Source organism: Petromyzon marinus, chromosome 37, assembly GCF_048934315.1.
Source record: "Petromyzon marinus isolate PM22_M1 ecotype Great Lakes invasive population chromosome 37, UKy_Petmar_22M1.pri1.0, whole genome shotgun sequence".
In the NCBI taxonomy this organism is placed as follows: domain Eukaryota; kingdom Metazoa; phylum Chordata; class Hyperoartia; order Petromyzontiformes; family Petromyzontidae; genus Petromyzon; species Petromyzon marinus.
Window position 1 is genome coordinate 20,339,063 of NC_133703.1, and position 23,755 is coordinate 20,362,817.

Genomic DNA, 23,755 nt, shown 5'->3' on the forward strand with positions numbered 1-23,755 from the left:
ATCTGATCTCCAGCAGTCATTCAAAGCACGCTTTGGATAATTTCGTGAGCACACTCGTCTTTTCAAGTTCATCACTCATCCACACGAGTGTGCAGTGGACAAAGCCGACCTGAGTTACATCCCTGGTGTCTCCATCAGAGATTTTGAGCTGGAAGTTGCTGACCTGAAGGCTTCAGACATGTGGGTGAATAAGTTCAAGTCAATGAATGAAGATTTGGAAAGACTTGAACGACAGCAAGCAGAACTGGCGAGCAAACACAAGTGGACAGAAATGAATAAACTTCAACCCGCAGACCAGCTGATTGTCAAAACATGGAACGCGCTTCCTGTCACATACCACACAATGCAGCGTGTGAGTATTTCTGTATTGACCATGTTTGGTTCTACGTATTCATGTGAGCAGTCGTTCTCACATCTAAAAAACATCAAGACCAACCTACGATCCCGTTTAACGGATGAAAGCCTCAACGCCTGCATGAAGCTTAACCTCACCACGTATCAACCAGACTACAAAGCCACCAGCAAAACCATGCAACACCAGAAGTCGCATTAATGGTAAGAAGTATTTTATTTATTATTGGTTGTTGGTATAACAACGTTATTCAAAAGGATACATTCAGAGACTTATTATATTCTAAAATTGGTGGTCTTAGTTAAAAATACACGCATTTAGTTGTATTCAGTGTTAAAAAATATTATATGGCTCTCATGGAAATTTATTTTAAAATATGTGGCTTTCATGACTCTCTCAGCCAAAAAGGTTACCGAACCCTGGTCTAAAAACTTGAATTGAACGCGTGACTGAAAACTACGACGCTGGCTAATCGCCCGGTGAAGCCGGTCGTTGTAATCACCGGCGAAAAGTCACGGTACTGGAATTGTAAACGTCGTGGGTTTTTACTCTCCCAACGCACCGGGCGTGCTGAAGTAGTAACTAATTGGCACGTTTTGTTTTACGTAACAAACCTTAGTAATAGGCCGTGTCGGGTGGTGGTGGTGGGTTTAACGACACATTTTTATTTACGCGATCTACACAAAAATAAATCCCTTTATTATGGAGAAATTTTAAATCTAGTTTTAGCGTTGATGTGTTTTTCAGACGACGGTCCCGTGTAAAATAAAATAAAAGTTTTTTTGCGATTTGCTTAAGCTTTCCTATACTTTGCACTCCTATCGTGTTTTTCGTATTGTTTGTTGTTGTAACGTTCTTAGCCCGTGCCCCTACTGGACATCTGTGAAAAAAAATCTTCATAGCTCATCAGATTCCTCCTCCAGTGTAAAAGAAGATTTTGATTCTTAGACCCAACAATGTGAAATCTCTGGGCTCTGGGACTGTACAACAAGCCCAGGGGATTAACTCACAAACACCACATTTGGACCCTTGGTCAACAAAGCGGAAGTGCTCACCACACAATCCGTTCAGCGAGCTGGAACCGGAGATATTGCTAGCGTAATCACATTGTGTGCGTGAAAAAACACACAGACCAGCAATGGGTAACGTTATGGCCACGCTTTTAAGACGTCTGTTTGAAGACGTACTTAAGAGACCGGCTGTAGGTAAAGCTATTGAGGGGGTCTAGAGCAAGGTTTTCCACGCTTTTCCAAACATCTTCTTTCGTTTGACTCGTGCAGACAGAGCAACGATGAAAGAATCGGTTGTGCTTCAGCCAATCCATTTCCTCGTCTGAGAGTTTGCAATCCACCCACCCAAAGACAAAGATCCCCCGTATATCCTTAACAGACTGTTGGGGCAAGTGCTGTTAGCGAGTAGCGCCTACGAAGGCCAGCATGGCACAAGAGGAGGTGGGTGGCCAGCACCACGTCCATCTATTTTTGTCTCCCCAGTGACGATGTTTACACATCACAACACCAGGTACTCATTTCAAGCGGAGTCGATCTCGAGGAGGTCTTGGACCAGTTCAGATAATCGACACTGGTGCTTGTGGCCGTGAGCGAAAATCGAGCTCAGGTCACCAGGTTCGTAGCGCAGCGTGCTAACCGCTGTACTACCGCTCCCCAAATGCACACACGCACACACAGTGTGTACACCTGGAAATGCAAGCCGTCGCCACGCGCTTCGCCCCACGCAGGGTTTGTTGCGCAGCGCGAAAAACCACTGCACCACCGCTGCCCGCTCTGCCACCAACACTTGATCCATAAGCACTTGCCCACACACACACACACACCCTTACCCACCCACCCTTCCCTCCCTCACCCACCCACTAAAAACGATCACCCTGACATACGCGATTCAACGAGTGTGTGGTTAGGCTTGGGAATTGATATCAATGGATTAATGCATCGGCACACCGCTAACCATCTCTAACAACGCGTCTACTCATGCACTATGCATGTGTGGCCAAACCATAATTGTGCTGCCAATAGACTTAGGGTCAAAACCCAAAATTAATGATCGTTAATATTAATGAGCCAACAGGAATAACACGTTTTCCACACGAAAGCAATTATCTATAGGAAGTGTCGATGTGTTGGCTACTGGCCAGCATTTCCACAAGGCCATTTCAAAAGCAGATCTTCATCATCAAGAGCTATGATCTATCCACTGCTGGATGGAGGCTTCCCCACAGCATCACCATCCGTAGCTGGTCCTGCTACATCACAATGTCGTCTGCAGGAGAAGTTCACTGACAAAGCGCGTTGGTTCAAAGTGCAGTCATGCAACCGCTTCCCTCACTTCACCGCCGGCAGAAGAGCCTGCCAGTAGAGGGAGCTCTATGGGGCAGAGTTCGTAGAGGTATTTGGTCTACTCTTCCACGTTGCACAGACGTCTTGAAAGACACGTGAGCTGCCCACTGTGTACAACCTGCCGATCAACTGCACTGTGTTGAACCCGCTGACACTGCTGGGTGGACGGAGGTGGTGGTGGTGGGGGGGACATTGCAAATCTATGGCTAAACTATATTTTATTTTACCAGGTAAGGCCCCCTGAGCTATATGGCTCATTTTCAGAAGCAACCTGGCCACAAATGATAGCTTAACGAAGCGGTTTATCACGTGGACATGTATAGCAGCCAAATACTCTAAACGCACATTGATTATAATTGTGAAGGGAAAAACCTGAGGACCCGGAGAAAAATCCACGTGACCACCGGGAGGGAGAGAGACGCTCAAACTCCAAATACGCAAGCATCGGGGCCGGGTTCGACCCCACGACCTCCAGTATACCAGGCGAGGGAGTTAACATCTCGCCACCGTGACGCCCCTGTTTAAGAATCTTGCGCCATCGTTTTGAGCCGCCGCTCCGGGGGATGGAGTCGAAGTGGCGACCTCTGGCTTGCAAGTCGTGGCGCGCTGACCGTCACACCCGGGGGTGGTGGAGGGAGCGTCCCATTCATTGACAAAACGCTGGGGGTGGCAAAAAACAAGACCCGCACAACGCATCTGCGCTTGCCCAACTTCAGCGTGCCGACGGGGAGCGGCGCTTCAGTTTGTCGTCTCCTTTAAGGGTTTTAGCGCTTCGGTGTTGCGTTTCTGAACAAAGCCCGAGGCCTCGGGGCCGCACATGCATCATCGGCCCTGCGCGGAAAGGCAGAGAATGCTTTCCCTTGCAACACGAACAGGAAGGCATCGCGACGCGTAAATCAAGTGGCATCGGGGGGGGGGGGGGGGGGGGGGGTGGCAAGAATCCCACATGACACAACCCACACAGGGGCCTCCCGAGTGCTGGAACGCTGCACCCCTCAAGGGCTGTTAACAGAGCTCCGAGTTGAAATCTCAACGCATTCATCAATAGCACTGCCATCCAAAGAGACTCGCACGGTCTAAGGCTGTGGTCGTCCTTGCAGAAGAGGCCGCTTTTGCCCAACTGACCTTGTGCCCTTTTTAAATGGGTCGAGATATTGTTGTCATTATCACACGCGTGGAATGAGACGAAAAATTGGGTAGTTCATTTGACGGATCAGAGACGACGAATGGGATCGCGGGCGGCGGCGTGAATCATCACAGGCCTAGCGGTACCTGCGTGTGTTTTTTATCAGGCAGCCAAGGGCTGGGCGAGTTAACGCAAAGACAGCCCACGCAGTAGATGAGTCACACGAGTCATTGCATTTGGCAGCTACCCATTGCCGTAACCACAGGCACACCCAGGGGAGAAGGCCAAAGATGCAGATGCCCCCCCCTCCTCTATTACTGCCACTCCTACCCCCCCCCCCGTTCCCTACTGTAGCCCCCCCTCCCCCACTGCCCCCTACCTTTTCCCTCCCCTTCTCCTCTTCCACCCCCTCCCCACTGCCACCCCCCCCCACTACCGCCCCCCTACCTTCCACCACTGCCGCCCCCACCCCTCAATGTCTGCCACCAGCCCCCCCTCCACAAGACTGTGCCGACAACCCCACAGAAAGTGGTACTTAATTTATCGACCATGGAGGGATGATGGGCCGAGTCAACAGCCCCAGCCAGGGTTTGAACTCGCAGCCTTCCGATTGCGAGCCACTCGCTCGCTCTAATCGCCGAGCCGCCCTTCAAAACAGATAAGCATTCGGTCCTCGTGGAAATAATGGGGGTTAAGCAAGTAAAACTAAAGTGTCGTGACCTAGGAACGAGCCGCGGTATTTTGAGGACAACACTGCGAGAGCTCCCGAGTCAAGCGAGCTGCTGTTAGCGGTGGGGGCGGAAGACATTTTTTTTATCTGCTGTCACTTGAAAAGGCAAAAATAGCGCCTTTGACATCAGCAGCTATGAGAAGTCTCTGCCACATGCAAAACGGCTTCTCACCACTCCTCCTCCTACTCCTCCTCCTCCGCGCACCCAATTCCCGCGTCGGTTTACCCATGGTGACCCCCCGGTGCATGCGCGCGCATCATCGCGGGCGTACGCAACATTGCTGGTAGGGGCGCCGTCGTCCGGTGGGCCCGCGTCCTGACGGCTTTGCTCCCCGTGCAACCGGTTGAACGATCGCCGCTTGCCCTCGAAATTCCGGGCGTACGTCGGAGCAATTCAATTGCACGCTGGATGCAACTCGGTTGCACGCAACTGAATATCGCAACTCGATTGCGTGCGACGGATTCAATCCACCATCCGCTCGGGGGGGGTGGGTGATAAAATGAGTACCACTAAGTGGAGATGCCCAAGAATGGTTGTCCTGTGAAGACTTACCCCTGCCATAGGAATGTGGAATTTCCACCACTGGCTCAGGGCTGTGAACAGGAGACGAGACCCAAGGCCTCAATGCTCAATTGAGCAGCAGGATATCACTCTGACCGGAGACCTTTCACATGAGGCAAGGAACAAACCTTTGGCTACCCACTCATTGTATTCAGTGCAGAGTGAAAGGCGTGGACCCGGGCTGAGGGGCGCCGCGTTGGCGAGATGTTAACTGCCTCACCTGGTATGCAGGAGGTCGTGGGTTCTACCCCGACCCTGACGCCTTTATATTTGGAGTTTGGACGTCTTTCTCCCCCGTGGTCGCGTGGATGCTTCTCCGGTTCCTCCGGTTTTCCTTCCACATTTAGAATCAACGTGCGTTGAGAGGATTAGGCTCCCATAAATTTCCACGATAGAAGCCCCTTCGTTGACCTATTATTTGTGGTGGCTAGGTCGCTTCTGAAAAAAGAGCTCTATAGCTCAGTGGGCCTTACCTGGTAAAATAAACTTTAGTTTCAGTTATGAGTTTAAGACTACCGTGGGAATGCAGGCTCAGCCCACCTTGCCCAATTCTCACATCGGTGCCATCCTACCATTGAGTGACCGTGGGAGCGCAGCACAACGTCGTACACCTGGGTGTAAATTGCTAATCCGGGACCCAACGGAGAGGCAATGCCAAAGGTCACTGTGCAGCTCCGCAAGCCACGCAAAACTCAAGGCGGTGACGTCCCCTCGTCATCCTCCTCCCCCCACGGGGGTCTGAAACTCGATTACGGCCGGAGAGACGCCCACGCGCACACCAAACTCCGCAAGCCCGCGGCAGACAGTTTGTCATCGAGGGCAAAGGCGCAACCCTGCAATTGCTCGCTCGCGCCACTGCCAACAGAAGGGCTTTCCGCACCAGAGGCAGCTCGAGGACAGCCCCCTCTATATTTCCGGCCTGCTTATGCACGCTGAGCAGACGTGCTTGGAAGCGGTGAGGAGTGCCCACACTTTACCCTACCACCACCACCACCAACAACACGCGTGATCTGCCGATCATAGATGTAATCATTTAACCCCTGCCGGGTGGACTTGGGAAACCGGCACCATTGTTTGTGCTCGTCCATTTTTGTGCGCCGGCTGGGTGGATGGCGGAGGATGTCCGGGCTTGTTGCCTGGGGGGTACGGAGGAATTTCCTCTCGACGTCGTGACCCAACGGCAACAATAGGGAGGGGGGGGACCGGGGCCGTCGTGTAGCCCCGGGAGGGGGGGGGGGGTCTCTTCCACGCCTCCGTTAGGGCGTGGTGCCGTCTCCGTGCCCCCCCGCGCAGTTTGATTAAGACGCTGCCCGACAGCGACGCTGCCTCACGTGGGATGGGGCCCACGCCCGTCAGGTCCTGCGGGTCAAGAGGGGGGCGGGGGTCATGGGGTCTGGCATGGGGGGGGGGGGTCGGGAGTGGGTGGGTGGGCGCACACTCCAAGAACGGTTCGGACGTCGCTTGTCCCTCGCCGTGGCCGCTAACTGTGACCGGGAACTGAACTCAGGCGGTCGGTGTTCATTGTCGCAGCGAGCTAACCGCCGCACCACTGCGCTCTGCCCGCTCCACTCAATTCTCGTTTATCGCGTTGCTTACTCCTATTCGGTGCCGGTGAGGTGGTGTTGTGTCAGCACATCTGCGGATGTACACACAAGTGCCGTTTGTGCCCCAGGACACAAGGAAATGTAAATGTTTATATTGTGCCCTGTGTACACAGCTCTACAGTGAGGGCTACGTAGTGGAAGTCATCGCGATTGTTATTTTGTGCGATGCCGCCGATTCCACGTTGGCAGTGGTTGCACAAGTGCCGACGATGAAAAGGAACTCAACAACACAAAGGAGGGGGAATTCGAGGCCAGATGGTCCCCCCCCCCACCACCTCCTCGTACAACACCCGAAATAAGTTCGCAGCGTGGAGGGGTCGCGAGACAGGGACTGCGGATGAGGGGCATAACCACCGCGGGGATCAGACGGGAGCCGGAATCGGAGGGGTGGGAAAAAAAACCAATGCTCATTCTGGCCGCCTCTTATCTGAATATTAAAGAGATCTACCTAACGACTTAACCAAGGTGCTGTAGGAGCAATTATAAAATTTGACATAGCGTGACCATTATTTGAAATAAAGAATTGGGTTATTGTACGTGGTGTAGTTTTGATGCAAATAAAGCAATTTGGACTGATAAAGAGGGGTGGGGATAGGCCTGGTCGTAGTTGGGGGGGGGGGGGAGTGGGGGGGGCGACAGAAAGCCGGGGGGCTGGAAGGTAATCAGCCAAACATTGCAATTTATTTACTTTATGTCAGCTGTGTTTGGGTTATATCTCTCTTTCTCTCTCCCCCCTTCAAAAAAAGTCATCCTTTCCCCTTTCGGTGAGACCCCTTCCCCCGCCCCGTATGGTTTGTGGGCAGCGAGCCCATTCGCCCTCCTCCTATATTCACCCCTGAATTTTTTCCCACAACCGGTTTGGTATACGCCGACTTGGCGTGCGATGATCACCTTGCGTCACAGCGCGATGGACCCCATCGGGCCGCCCCGCACACTGCCTCGATAAAAATTAAAAAAGGAACCCAACTAAATTTCGTGAACAACGCCGCGCCGGCGAGAGACCCGCGCCCCCGCTCTTCGGCTCGGCGGCAAACGAAGCGAACGGCGAGAACGTCAACACTGCAGAGAATGAGGAGACAGGGGTCCCCCTGAGGAATATCGCAGGATGAACAACACGGAGGTTGTTTCACGGTTGCAATCGAAACACACGTGGATAGGAGAAAGAAAACACGGTGCAAGTGCGATATTGAAAGTTAGGTGCAAGCAAGATCTCCAGTTGAGTCTCACAGTGACAAAGACCCCCTCGTATAGCCTTAACAGACTGTAGGGGCAAGTGCTGTAAAGCGAGCAGCGCCTACGAAGGCCGGCACGGTACACGAGGGGGTGGGGTGGCCAGCACCACACCCGACCGCCTTTGTCTCCCCAGTGGCGATGTTTTTACGCACCGCACTAGATACTCATTTGAGACCGAGTCGACCTGAGGGAGGCCCAGGATTGGTTCAGAAAATCACCGCTGGCGTTGGCCGTGAGCGAGAATCGAACTCAGATCGCAGGGTTCGTAGCGTAGTGAGCTAACCGATACACTACCGCTCCAGTGACACAACCACACACACACACGCTAAAAAGACAATGACAAACGTGTGGGCGCAAGGGGCGAAAAGAAGGGCAAAGCCACCAACTTCTCAAGTGCTGACGGAAACATGACAGCATGAGCTCATTTAGCTCTTTGTCACGCACGCAGACACACAACGCACACAAAGATCAAAAACAAATATCACGTACAGCCTTAAACACTGTTGGGGCAAATCCTGTTAGCGAGTAGCACATATGACGGCCGGAACGGTACACGAGGGGGTGGGTGGCCAGCACCACGCCCGGCCGCCTTTGGAAATGTTTTTACACACCGCACCAGGTACACATTTTGAGGCTGAGTCGACCTAGGGGAGGCCAAGGACCGGTTAAAGATAATCGTCACTGGCGTTGGCCGTGAGCGGGAATCGTAACGCAGAGCGCTAACCACTGCACTACCGCTCCCCAAACGCACACACTGCGCGCACACACTCACACCCAGTGTGTACACCTGGAAATACGAGCCGTCACCGCAGCGCTTCGCCCCACGCCTGTTGATTTAACGGCAAATATACAAACGAGCGGCGCAAACTGCAATGTGGTGAAGCGTTCCCCCCTCCTCCCACGTTCCCCCGTCCATCAGGATGGACCTGCCCGCAGCGAAACCCAGTTCTCCCGAAGCGTCTGCGCTCTGGAACAGCGGGGGGCCCCCGTGCCTATTTTTACTGGCGCTATCTCGGAGCCACGCAGCCCCTAGTTTCGCGAGACAAATTACGTGGTGGTTGTTTGGCAGTGGCGCGCGCACAAGCACGCTTAACTACGACGAAAAAAAAACCCGCATTCGTCAATAATACCGTAGCTTTGAAAGGAAAAAAAATATATACAACTGGCGACGATGATAACGTTTTTGTTGAGTTAGGCGGTGTAAATGTAAAAGTGTCGTGCACCCCACCTCTACTCGGACACTGCCAATGAGTAAACTTTGTTGCGTGTTAAATGACAGGTGACGTTTCAGGCAATGACCCTTCTTCATAGCACACACACACGTGTGCCACATGCCACATACACGTGTGCCACGGCTGGCCTGCGAACGCCTGGGAATTTCCCAGGAAGAGCGAGAGTCCGTCGCCAGAGAAAGGGAGGTCTGGATTGCCCTACTCAATACGCTGCCGCCGTGACCCTCACCAAGACACGCGGACTGAGAAACGTTTGTACGGCTGAAATCACGCATGGCTGAAAACCGGATTCCTTGCGAACCCAGGATATCAGTGGCTCCGGCTATGCGCTGTGACCACAGGTACCAACACCTGGCTACCTCAAAATCCGGTTTGTCAAGGGCTTACCCGGCATCTGAATATGTAAGACGATGCATTCATGGATGGATAAGTGAACATGGTCAGATAAGTCAATGTGGTCGGATAAAGTGAACAGGTTGGGATAAGTGAAGAGTGTTGGATAGGTGAATATGGTTGGATAGGTGAAAAGGGTCAGATAAGTGAAAGTGGTCAGATAAGTGAACGTGGTCGGACACTGGGAAAGTCTAAAAAAATGTTTTGAAGAGTTTACAAATTGGTGCCTAAAACCAAACACTTCCAAGAGCATCGTCTCTCCATCTTCCACCTGAACAACAGGCAACACCGCCAACACACGACCAGCACCCTCGGTACCGAGGTGTGACCATAGACCGGGCGCTTAACTCCCGGCACCAACACCTCGAACAAGCCAAAATTAATAACAAAAGCACGAGTGAACGCTATCCAGGAACAAAGTGGGGGAAGCGACACCCGCCCGCATGTTCAACGCAGGCCTTGGTCCGCTCTACAGCGGAGTCCTACTGGTGCTCCAGTGTGGAGTACCAGCCCTTCTTGCACAAACCTCGGCGACGTTCAAATCAACACCGCACTTCGTATCGTCAGCGGCACCCTTCAAAGTCCACTTCCACCCCCCGTGGCTTCCCGTACTGGCGAACGTCGCCTCCAGCGAACATCCGACGTGATTCCGCGACGATCCGGGAGTACAACAACATCGTGGAAAACTTTGCCCTGCCGCTCCACCAAGACATAAAGGAACACCCCTCCCCTCCCCTCCCACGCCCAAGGCTTAAATCCAAGAAACCTTTCTGGATATGCGCCTCTACCGCTGTGGCAGCTGAAGAAAAGACACCGGCCACTCGACGGTCTGAAAGGTTGGTGGGGCGGCTACGAATGTGGAAAACAAAAACATCGTTGAGGACCGGACCGTGAAAGTGCCGCGATTCTCCCTCCCTTACGATGGCCGTGCACCAGCACGGGAGATGTGCGTACACGTTGTCCCATAAGTGGAAAATAAAAGATTCGTCAATCTGCAACTGTGGTAAAGCCCAAACCATCAAAGACATCAACGACGAGTGCGCAAGCCACGCACGCCCTGGCGGTATCGCTGCAATCCGTACAGCGTATACTGCCGCCTTGGATTGGTTGAAGGACCGAAACGTTCAACTATGACATCATCTATACAAACTGTTCCTTACATGCCACTTAAAAAATGCTGGACAAGTGCGCATGGTCGGATAAGTGAACGTGGTCGGACAAGTGCGCAATGTCGGCTAACTTAACAGGGTCGGATAACTGAACACGGTCGGGTAAGTGAACAGCGTCAAGGCAATCCGCTATTAACGACCGCACCGTCTAATCGTAGCCTTCCCATGTGTTTACGGGTTGTACAGTGCATCGTTGGTACGATGGCCGACGTTTCGCTCCCATTGCCCATTCGTGTGCACAAGGCGGTGGGGACCACAGAAATGATGCGACTGCTAAGTGGGATGCTGTGTCGTATGCGTCTCCGATGGCGTTTTGCGGGTTGTGCCCGAACACGTTTATGTGTGCGACTTTAACGTTTGTGTTTTATGTGGGGAGCGGTGGCAGTGGTCGGCGCGCTGCGCTTCTGCGAACCTGACGATCAGAGTTCGATTCTCACTCACGGCCAACACCAGTGGTGATTATCTGAACCAATCCCGGGCCTCCGGGATTGGTTGTTGGAGGGGCGGATCTTTGAGCGTTACGTGCGCACATTCATCGGTCCCTGAATGAAGCTCCCAAGCAGGACGCCGCCCCAAAAGCACATGGGGGGGGGGGGGGCCGCAGACCCACGCGGTAACACTATCTGCGCGTGCCCCTCACTCTACGTGTTCGCCACGCAGGGACGATACGGGAGACACGAGTGTGCCGATTGAGTTTCGGCGATGGGGAAAGGGGGGCCCCCGTCGATAAGCTCGAGGTTCGCGCGAGAACATTTTTTGTAACGTTTCAACAAGCGCCGGGCATCCTCGGGATACACTCAGGATGTTGGCGGTCAGAGGAAAGCCGAGAGAGATTACACGCACACAAAACAACAACCGCCATTCGCCACTAAGTTGGCGTTGACGTCACCACGGTGCTTGTGCCAGGCTATGCGCACGTTAAGGCCACGTCAAGTGTCGAACGCCCGCTGGCAGGAGGTCACGGGACAGACCCAGGTGCTATGGGTTGCCTGACGTGCACGCACACGCACGCACATATACGGAGTGGCAGCCAGGGTTGCACAGCGGTAACACTCGTGCCCCCCGGCAAGATTGTAATATTCTCCCCCTGTTCGGGATGGGTTTCCTACTGGGTTCTCCGGTTTCCAACCAGAGATAAATAAAGAAACAAATACTATGTCATTGACAACCCTAACCCAAAACAAATTCAAATGGTGAAAGATAACCTACAAATGACTCAGTTGGGATTACAGGTAGCAACACAGCCCTCCCCCCCATCTACTGTAAAAACGGAGCAGGGCCTCCCTCCACCCCACGTACAAAAACATTATTGAGACCCAGTGAGATTTTCATCTTCTTTCGGGGGTGGCAGCCGAGTGCAGTAGTCCGCTTGTTCCACCAGAGTATGCGTGGTTGTGTCGGGGTAGCTGAGTGGAGTAGTCCACTTGTTTCACCGGAGTATGCGTGGCTGTATTGGGGTAGCTGAGTGGAGTAGTCCGCTTGTTTCACCAGAGTATGCATGGTTGTGTTGGGGTAGCTGAGTGGAGTAGTCCGCTTTGTTTCACCAAAGTACGTGTGGCTGTATTGGGGTAGCTGAGTGGAGTAGTTCACTTGTTCCGCCAGCACATGCGCGTTATATTGGGCAGTCATCAGTGACATCGTTGAACCAGTAACGAGTGCCATATGCAGCGCTGGCCAATAGGGTCTTGACGCATAAGGGTCGGTCGTCGTTCCAACGATACGGACTCTTTAATCGTTGTGCAATACGCTCATAGAAACCGTACAATTAAATAAAACGAAGGCTCTTATCGATTCGCGCACGCTTGTGAGACAAATGACACGCGAATGTTAAAGCTCAGGCTAATGGGACGGGGGACAAGGTCTGTACGAACGAGACGCGCACCACGCGTAACAATACCAACGAAGTGCTAATAACACAACGGGGGGGTTGGCAGCAGGTGTAAATTGATATTTAAATCGCGATAATTTTGTTAATCGCCGGGAGAGTGAATTGATACGTATATTTAACGTCTTTCGCACCGTACGTACGTATGCATGTGTGTTGAACTTCTTTCGCGCCGTACGTAGCCAACCGTGCTAATCGGAGGTGCCGAGGTATACATCCGTCACAGCCACGGGGGACAGTCAGAGTCTAAAAATAAAAGGTAATTTCAAGACAGATTTGGCCGGTACGCTACGTGACTTACACGGGCTATTTGTTCACAGTCTGAACGTCTTATGATCAGACAACTCTCATAAACAACAAAAAAAACCCACGTGACTCTTTCGTCAATGATAACAGCGTATGGCCTTAAGAGAAAAAAAATATATATAAAATGGACGACGTTTCAGGCAATGTCCCTTCTTCATTCATGTGCTCTGGCAAAAAAAAAAATGGCCCTGAGCCCGCAGCGTTTCCAATGTCCTCCCACCCCCCCGTGTGCCGCAACTCTCAAGATTATTTCGCCGACCCCAAATAATTTTTCGCTTAGCCAATTGAGCTCAACTCTGCTCGCAGACCTTTTTCCGCGCGCGCGCGTCGAAGAGGGAATCGTAGCGCCCCGGAGGGGAAACCCACACACACAGGCACGCGACAAGAACCTTCACCACCTCCAATCAAAACGGCTCGGCCGCCTACTGCCCCGTGCTGCCCCACGCCACGTCGCAAACCGCGGGTACGTCCCCGCGGCGGCGCGTACGCCACCTAACCCCTCCCCTTCCCGCACCAGCCCTCGACAGGATTGGCCGCGGTCGATCCACTGCTGGATGACGGGCCTCCTCGAGCTGCCGTGCCACACCTCTCTCACGATCCCTCCGGCGATGCGCCGCACGTTAGGGCAGTGCGTCGCGGGGATCGAGGTCGGTGGATGCGCCGTGTGCCGCAAATGACACGGAGATGTGGGCGGGGGGGGGGGGTGTGGTTTTTTTTTGTTTTCTTCAGACCGCGTTGGCAGTGGTGCACGGGCACAATGAACACCGCACCTCTTCGGCCTCTCTGCGTGCTGTGAAGATGGGACACATTGCCCCAAAACGTTGCCCACTGTGTAATTATTTTTTTTCTTAAACCGGTGTTACTGACGAGCGCATCGATTTAATTTAATTACGTGCCACTGCAAACGCAGCATCATCGACAAATAATTGATCCACGATTAAGCCCAGTATTTTGAGGACAAATAAGAATATACTTCTTTGGTTCTTTCGGTAAAGTCACGTAGAATGAGAATAAAATAATAAAATAACACAATAAAATTCTCACGACGAAGAATATACTCTTTGGTTCTTTCGGTAAAGTCACGTGGGTATAAAATAAAATAAATCACGACGTTTCGATTGCAACACAAGCAATCATCATCAGGTGGGAAAACCACAGCAAGAAAAATGTTTTTTGCTGAAGTGGGAGAGAGATGCCGTAGTAAGAGGTTGTTAAAGGTAAGAGAGGGGGGAGGGGCAAGGGGGGAAAGAGGGGGGGGGGGTAGTGGACTCTAAGAGCGTCCACACAACGCTCCCCTTGCCCCTCCCCCCTCTTAACTATAACAACCTCTTACTACGGCATCTCTCGCACTGCAGCAAAAAACATTTTTCTTGCTGTGGTTTTCCCACCTGATGAGTATTTCTTGTGTTGCAATCGAAACGTCGTGATTTAATTTATTTTATTTTATACCCACGCGACTTTACCGAAAGAACCAAAGAGTATGGATCCCTGCAGTCACAAAAACTTAAAATCTAAATAAGAATATGTTTTCACTCTTTCTGGCAGTAAAACGGGAGGTGTTAAGATTTTCCAACACCAAATAGAAACCTTTTGAAAGTAATCAAGTCTGCATTGACCACACGTACTTGTGGTGAACATGCATACAAACAAACATGCTCTGATAATATATGCATTGTCTTTGAAACTCATTGGCCTGCATCAGAGACAGCCTTCATTATGGCCTAGTTTTTCACCGGAGTAAGACCAGAGAACGCCAAAAAGCGAACGGCACGCACGACGTCCTTCAACCACAAGTAGACGACGTCACGGGACTCTTTAAACTTTTACTGCGAAGCAGACGGTACGCGGCCTTTTGATGGCGATTGCACACACGCGCGGTAATAACCAGGGCGGCCGCTGGACCCGAACCGCTAGCCTCTACAGCGAGCGGCGGACGCGCTACCGGCGAGGATGCATCACCACCCGGCGGTGCAACGGCGCTTCGCAACAGTTGATCCGGAGGCTTGCAATATATGGAGGGCAAAAAACAAAGATCCCCCGTATAGCCTTAACTGTTGGGGCAAGTGCTGTTAGGGAGCACCCATCGAGTTTGGCATGGCACACAAGGAGGTGGGTGGCCAGCATCACGCCCGGCCACCTTTTTCTCGCTCGTGGCGATGTTTACACACCGCACCAGGTACTCATTTTTGAGGTTGAGTCGACCTAGGAGAGGCCCCAGAAACGGTTCAGATATTCGTCACCGATGTTGGCCGTGAGCAGAAGATCGCCGGGCTCGTAGCGCCAGCGCGCTATGCCGTCACACGGAGGGGCAGCTCCCTCAATCACAGACACCTTCACGGACGGCCGCGCTCACTTCCGCGGCGGCAGCCACTGAACCGTCAACGTAAAACCGTTGCCGGCCCCATTTCCCTCCCCCCCGACACACACACACATAGAGGTGGCACCGTCCTTACTCCAAGGTGTCACACCCCAGAGAGGCACGTTACTCAATTAGGATTAATATACACAGCCACGTCAACCACCCCCAACCAGCGCCCCCACCCCCCCCCATCCACTACTAGGCCGGTGCTGTGTCACCTTGTGGCGCACAGGGACAGCCGACGAACGGGCAGCGGCTGTCCTTTGAAATGTTCGGGACGAGATGAGATGGGCGCTTCCTACCAGAAACAAATCCTAATCGTGATATTCCTTTTAATTCGCGAGCGCGGTTAATCCGCAACACAGGCAATCCGCAACACGGACGGTTGATAAGGTTACCGGATTGATAAGGTTACCGGATTGCTCCGGCAGATGGCCACCGTGCATGCCAGGTTGTGATAGGTGGGCTGCGAGGGAAAATTTCTACGTGGTGGTAGTGGTGGTCAGCAGAGGGCACGACAGATTTTTTTTTGTTGATTGCGACAAAAGGCGAGATCGGTACAATACACCGATGAACTTTGGAAGGGCGGTGGGGAGGAACAGAAAATCCGCAAAAATTCCAATTCGGCACGATGGGGGCACGACCGAGAGTTCACGGCGACGACCGAATCGCGGGTGGCGGGGGGGGGGGCCCACGGCCAGGCCACGCCGTCGTTACCTTGTTGAAGGCAAAGAGCTCCTGCTTCAGCTTCTCACGATGGGGGTCGTGACCCGGCCGCTTGAGCTTCAGTCGCATCATCGTGACGGGGATCGCTGGCGGGCAGCTCCTCACCACTCCTCCCGGGAAAACCTGCGGCGGACAAAACACACGTTCGAGCGCTGCTCAAAGACCCCGACGCGCTATAACGGTTACGCCATCGCAGCCCCGCTCGCCGAATGGAGAGTCGCGTCTGCAGAACTCTAACGCCAGGATCCTGGACTATGGTTCCTTCCCTTCACTCCCACTGTTCAATACACTCTTTACTTACTTACCCTGTTAGAACAAAACAGAAGCGGTGAACTGTGCAGAATATTGGGGGGGGGGGGGGAAACATATAGGTTGGACAGGAGACGTGACACAGAAGATTGTTGCATTCACATGCAAATTGAGAAATGTTGTAAATGACTGCGAGTTTGTGCAAGGCACTGTGGGGAAAGTGTAGCCATTATATTAAATTACCCAGGATCTTGGAGGCTCCCCGTCGCTTCGACGGATGAGTGTTCAAACTATCGTGAGCTTCAATTCTGTTTTTTTTTTATAGCTTCCCGCACGTTGACACGAGGAGTCCGTGCGCGTGTCTGGCCGGTGCGACGAGCGCCCCCAGGGTCGAGCGTCTATGTCGCGTGCCCTTTAACGCCACCAGCCTTCGGGGGGGGGGGGGCCCCCCGCGTGCTTGTGTCCCGAAGATGGTTTGGGGCCCAGGTCGGGCTGCAGGGCATCATCCCGCCAAGTCACACAATGAGTGTACAACAGCCCGCCTTGCTCAAGAGACCGTGGTCGGAAAAACGAAAGCAGCAGCAGAGTGACAGAAGGCTAGGACCGAATTATCCCGACCAACGTTGCGGGGCACGGATTATTTTTGCACAGCGGTGCCCTTATAATTTACGGACATACTCACAGCGTGAGCTCTCAGCTTGTATGGACCTTCAGCGCATTTAAGTGTTATTTTTTTTTGTTACACTTTCCAACTTCAGGCGTTTATTTGTTATCTCTGTCAGTCCGCCTGTAAGGTTGAATGGGGGGTGGTGGATGGTGGTGGAGGGAAGGAGGGGGGAGGGGAACGGGACGACGGGGGGGGGGGGGGGGGGCGGCACTGTAACGCACGGTAAAGATCGCGTCCAATATCAGCGAAGCCGCAGTAAAAGGTTGCGTTGCTATTCGGGGGACTCCTCGCCCTAGAAAGAAAACCGGACACGCACTGACCCAAAGGGTTTCATGCGTTAGCTCTGTCCGTCCGTAACCGGATGGGGGGGGAGGGGTGTCACTCAAACTCTTGTAAATCACACGATCCAATACGAGCAAAACTTTATAGCGGCGCTGCGTCGCTGTTAGGGACTCGCCCTGGAGAAAAGCGGCCACGTTTGAACGAAGCGCTGCAGCCCGACGCTTGGGAGACACAAACGAGAGCGCCAAGGACGATTTGCGAACATTCAAAACGCATTTTGATCCACTCGAGCTTACCGTTGGGGAGTGCGCAAATGTGTTTCGTTGGAAAGCATGCATTATCTTCCTTCCTAATTTTGGTAAACTATATCCACGTATAAACACACACGCATTCGTTTATATAAAACTGGCATCGTATTCCCAAACGCCGTCCATCACGGTGTGTACGTAAATCATTCAGTTGCTGACGGAATCACGTCGGTCAAACAAATCTGGGATTTCCAGAAAATGCAGTCGAGATTTTTTTTGACCGCAAACAACCGAGCGCGCGAGTGAGCCTCGGGGGGTGGGGGGGGGGCAGAGAAGTGGGCGGGGGGGGGCAGGCGTGGGGGGGGGCAGCTCCACAAAAGCCGACGACCGACTTGCACGGTGGTGGTTTTTTCGGTGCACTGTACGGGGATTGGGCACGCTCTACGCGCGACGGTTACATCACACGCGCCGATTCACCGCGGTGAGTCGGCGAGGATGAAGATAATCCGAGGAGGAGGAGTTCAACGTTTGATCCACCGGTTGCGTCGCTGGCTTTACAATGGGGAACGCGCGCGGCGACGGAAGATGCCGATATTTTTGTTTTTTACGGCAATTTTTTGCGAAGCGTAATCCAAAGTGTCCCAATGTCGGGAAGTGGCAGCTTACGTACGTACCACACGCACGTACAGGTTTACATGGTGACAGGGAAGCCGCCGAGACTCTACAGGCCTAACCAGGAATAAACTGCACCATCATTTCAATCATGCACAGAGATTTCTCTGTCGTGTTGTGTGCGGACACAAAATGGGGGGGTGGGGGTGGCGGGGGGGACCAAAACCCCACCCCATTCTGATGAGATCTGTGACTGGCAGCCCAGCTAACGACGGCCCGAGAGAATCCGCGGACGTGCCCGTCACACCAATGGCACTAGTGCGATAAAATATCTTCATTCGACATGGTCGTGTCAACCCGAGCTCAAAGATCCATCGAAATTACATTCAATTAAAAATGGATGATAACCATGGGAACACCCTGCATGAACGACCCACACTCACCCCGTGCCTACGACCAAACCAGCTGGAAGGCGCACCCCGCGTCATCAGATCTCGGAAGCTAAGCAGGGCCGAGCCTGGATAGTGCTTGGGATGGGTGAGTGGTGTGTGCACTAAGGGGCCATCCATTTAGTACGTACGCATAGGAAACGGGGGGGGGGGGTGAAGCCTCGATAATAATTTGTCTACATTGGCCTTCAAATGAGTTAGATAGTCCGGCGGTGGACTATCTGTTTGCTTAAACACGTTAATATTATGAATCCTTGATCGTTTCTGCATGGATGAAATATTGGGGGGCGGGGGGGGGGGTGCGTCAGGCGTACGTACGCAGGCGGGGGGGGTAAAAAGAACGCAGTGCGTACAGGGAGGGGAGGAGGGATCAAGTTTTGACAGATTTTTGCGTACGTACTAAATAGATGGCCCCTAACATGTTGTCATAAGGTGGCTGTGGGGGCAGTGGAGCAATAACCGGGGAACGGTTGTGCTACGGTTAGCAACGCTACGCTCCGAACCCGGCGACCCAATTTCGATACCCGCTTACGGCCAACACCAGTGACGATTATCGGAATTTGTTGTGGGCCTCCCCTAAGGTCGACTCAGTCTCAAATCAGTGCCTGGTAATGATGTGTAAACATCGCCACTGGGGAGACAAAGGCGGCCGGGCGTGGTGTTGGCCACCCACCCCCTTCGTGTGCCGTGCCGGCCTTCATAGATGCGACTCGCTAACAGCACGAGCCCAAGAGTCTGTCAAGGCTATGGGGGGGGGGGGGGGGGGGGTGGGATCTTTGTCTTTGCAATGATCGTTGTGCTGTGCTTCAATGCTGCTGCCGCGTCTCTGCTAGCCACCTTGACCAATCGGCACTGACCAAAGGTCAAACGCTGATAAGATGCACTCCCACAAAGTAAAAAAGACAAATATGTAAAGGAGACATTATTTGTTGATCATATGCAGTGCGGTGTAATGTAATTTTGACAAAGTTAGTACGACAAACTTTTTTGGGACGGAGTGACGGTGCAGTGGTTCGCGCGCTGTGCTTACGGACCCAGCATCCGGAGGTTCGATTCCTGGGCACGGCCAAAAACCAGTGCTGGGTAATATCTGAACAGAGCCTTGGGGTTTCCCACGTCACCGACTCCTACTGACCAGAATGGTGAAGTATGGTCAAACAAATCCCGCATGACCGGCACGGTGCGGGGAGGCCCTCATCCAGCAGTGGATAAAAAAAAACGGCCGTACGTGTACTTCACACTCACGGTGCCCAGTGGCTGCCTGTGAGCTCTCCCAGGCAATCGCATCGTATCTTGGAATGTACAGAATGCATAAACAGTGCTTTCATGTGTAAATACAGCATGTGGTAGTGAAATGTATGTTTGTTGAACTTCTTTCGCACCGCACGTAGCCAACCGTGCCAATCGGAGGTGCGGGGGTAAGGACACCGGAATACAAAAAGCAGTTCGTGAGAAATGAGTTGTCAATCTTGATTTAAAAGTACAAAGCTTCAGTGGCTTCCTAATATCGAAATGAGCGTAAACGGTCACTATGGTGCAACCAGTGAGCGCAGTTAAACTAAAATCTATTTTTATTTTACCAGGTAAGGCCCACTGAGCGATATAGCTCTTTTTCAGAAGCGACCTTTAAGCCACTTTGCTGAGCTATAAGTTGTGGCCAGGTCCCTTCTGAAAATTAAGCTAATAGCTCAGTGGGGTTCACATAGCATTAAATAGTTATTTTTGTGATTTGCTTACCTTTCCTATACTTTGCACTCCTGCCGTGCTTTTGTACTGTTGCAACGTTCTGACCCCGTGCCCCTACTGGACATCTGTGAAAAAAAGAGCTTTATAGATTCCTCCTCCAGTTCAAATAAAGATTCTGAGCCCGAAACATCTTCCTCGGGGCGTGTTCCCTCCTTTGCCAGTCACTCCCTCGTTAGTCTCGACGTGTAGCGACGTGGCCTGCCAAAGCAGACTTTTTCTCAGCTTGCGGATGAATGGGTGTTCTTCTTGACGAACAAAGCGAGACAAATGCTGTAAAAGCATACGAAAAGGCAAAGCAAGGGAGGGGTTCTGCTTGCTTTATGTCACACTACTGAGAGACTTCACAATTCTGACAATCGCCTGATGATGCTGGTTGTTGTAATTACCAGCGAATCGTCGTTAACTCAAATGTTGCTCTTGTGGGTTTGCTCTTCAATAACAGTGGTCGGGGTGCTGAAGTAGTAACTTATCGGCACGTTTTGTTCACGTGACAAACCTTAATCATTGGCTGTGTCGTCGGCTGGAGGTGGTTTTACAACGCATTTACATTTACGAGATCTCTAACCCAACAACAGTTGAATACGAACGCTGAGAGACAGAATGATGAACCCGCGGATCGGGTAAACATTACCCAAATCAGGTATCGTATTGTTGGTGAAAATCAGGGCACTCGGGGGCAGGACACATCACGAGATGGAGATGATGATTATGGCCAGAGGACAAGACTAGCAATGGAATGGTACTTCTTCTTTCGTACGGCTGATGTGGATGCAGAGCAGCAACTACAATTTCACATCTAGGTGGTCAAGCCAGATAACTGCGTCAGGAGTAGCGGAGCGTTATCGCTGTGATGTCTCCTTCGTATCTGTGGATCGGGAATTGTGTCATCATATGTTGTACAGTTTGTTCTGGATGACCACAGCCGCACACTCCTGTGGAGTTTTTAAGTTTCCATTTGTGCATCAGGTATCCCGCATCTACTGCCATGGTTTGTGCAGTGGATGCGGTTTAGGGTGGACCACGAGCTTCATGGGAGATCAAACCCAGCGATCTTGTGCGTTGGGTCTTTCACAAGATGTTTGTTTTGGGAGTTATTTTGAACTCCATTCAGCTCTCCAAGCTTAATTGCTGTTGAACCCGTATCGTTGAAGGTTAAGCGCGTGGGTCCAAATAAAGGGGCTTGGCGTGACTTCAACCGATGGGCGAGGGGACGTTATCAAGGTCCTGGTGGATGGGAAGGCGGCCGCTTTCTTCGATGGAACGGCAGCCCGAAGGAGAGAACGTGTCCAAAGAAACAACGGGCCGCGGGGAAACGCCAGCGGGTGAGATGAGTACGAGTGGAGAATAGAGTTCATAGCTTGCAACATTGTGGGGCCGTGTATAACGGCAACAGGGACGGGGAATGTCTTCATCCAGCAGTGGATAAGAACAATTCATTATGATTTCGATTTAAAGCTTTCGTGACTGCAATGATTCATCTTCTTTGGTTCTTTCGGTAAAGTCACGTAGAATGAGAATAAAATAATAAATTGATAAAATAAAATAACACAATAATATTCTCACGACGTTTCGGCCACAACACAAGCGGCGTTCATCAGGTGAAGGGAGCGAGACTGTCTGGTAGGACAGCGCTGTCCTTCGGTAAAGTCACCACGTAGAAGGGAAACAATAAAATAACAAAAATATTGTTTTATATTTTTATTGTTTTATTGTTTCAACATCATAATTAATTATATTCTTGGTTCTTTCGGTAAAGTCACGTAGAAGGGAAACAATAAAATAATACAAATATTGTTTTATATTTTTACTGTTTTATATTTTCATTATTTTATTGTTTCCCTTCTACGTGACTTTACCGAAAGAACCAAGAATATAATTCATTATGATGTTGAAGTACGTATACAGGACCAATACCAATACCGCCATTTCGCCACTAAGTGATGGTGACGTCATCACGGCGCCTGTGCCAGACAAGGTGTACTTTAAGGCCACGTGAAGTATACAGGACAAAGATCCCCCGTATAGCCTTACCAGAATGTTGGGGCAAGTGCTGTTAGCGAGCACCTTTGAAGGCCAGAATGGCACACGAGGGGATGGGTGGCCAAGACCACGCCCAGGCGCCTTTGTTTCTCTAGCGGCAATGTTATCACGCACCACACCAGGTACTCATTTGAGGCTGAGTCGACCTAAGGGAGGCCCAGGACCAGTGCAGTTAATCGTCACTGATGGTGACCATGAGCAGAAATCGAACTCGGGTCGCCAGGTTCGTAGCGCAGCGCGCTAACCGCTACACTACCGCTCCCCCTATACAGGACACACACACATACGCGTAAGGGAGGGGGGGTTAAACTTGCAGCCGTAAGTGACGTAAAGAATGTAAATAAATGTTTAACTAAACAAAGATAGCAAACATTAACCACCAGCAACGAGCACAGCCAACCCATATCTACCCGCCCAGACGGTGCACCTAGCTACTCACCTACCCAGCCTGACAGGTGGTACACCCAGCAGCTTGAGGACAAAATCCACTAACAACCACAACGCTCATCATTATCTATCCATTGACCACATGGTCTTGAGGGCACCACCGATGTCTCAGCTGTCAACTCCCTCCACCTTTGCCCTTCCTTCGCGGGCCGATGTCATACCGGCAGAGGCCACGTTATTACTACGTTCCATCTTGCAATGGAGCTCGTCGTGTCCATCCCCACCGTCTAATGTTTCCTTCGTCACGCCACCGCTGCCGCCGCCGCCACCACGTGACCTCTCCGGAGAGCACGTGGTTCCAACTGTGGAACGCACGACTGCGAGCAGCATCGTGAGCTGCTCATATCAGAATCGATGTGAATATCCACTGGCGGTCCTAAGTCAACGCTGAACGTTTTGCAGTCCTACAACGTGGAGCTGACATCAGTGGCGAACTACGGTAATTTCTGAACAACTGCACTGGTCCTGGGTCTAATTAAGCATTCATCACCTGGCACTTACCAGCATAGTATCAGAATCAGATTTTTTTTTATATATACTGGACGAATCCGATGAGCTATGAAGCTCTTTTTCACTTATGTCCAGCAGGGGCGGGTAAGAACGTTACGACAACAGTACAAACACACGGTAGTAGTGCAAAGTACAGGAAAAGGCGAACACATCACCCAAAAAAACATGTAAATAGAAATAAAACCATCCCCATCCTACTAGGCAAAGCCCACCGAGGTATTAACCTCATTTTCGGAAGCAAACTGGCCACAAGTGAAAGCTCTAAAAAGTATCAACAGAAGCGCAGGTTGGGGGCGGAGGGGGGGTTGGCGCGACCCTCACCAGGACAAGCGGATTGCAAAACGAACGAAGAAGCGCAGGGCTGATACGGCCGATGCCCCAACCCGCCTCTGTACAGGTGCCGGCCCCAACTGTAGGCCAGGCCCTTCAGCGAGTGGGAGCCATCTCGACCGGGACATAGGACGCGAGCCGCGT

The 23,755-nt window shown here is 52.0% G+C and overlaps 1 protein-coding gene across 4 annotated transcripts in view; it reads right to left on the minus strand.

Annotated features, from left to right (window-relative positions):
- LOC116949652 (lethal(2) giant larvae protein homolog 1-like) overlaps positions 1-23,755 on the minus strand; it is a 69,733-nt gene that overhangs the window by 41,991 nt on the left and 3,987 nt on the right. For all 4 annotated transcript variants that reach the window (XM_032967203.2, XM_032967200.2, XM_032967201.2 and 1 more), the window contains exon 2: positions 16,023-16,154. In XM_032967203.2, coding sequence (XP_032823094.1) covers positions 16,023-16,103 — 81 coding nt within the window. In that variant the 5' untranslated portion in view covers positions 16,104-16,154. The remainder of the gene's footprint in view (positions 1-16,022; positions 16,155-23,755) is intronic.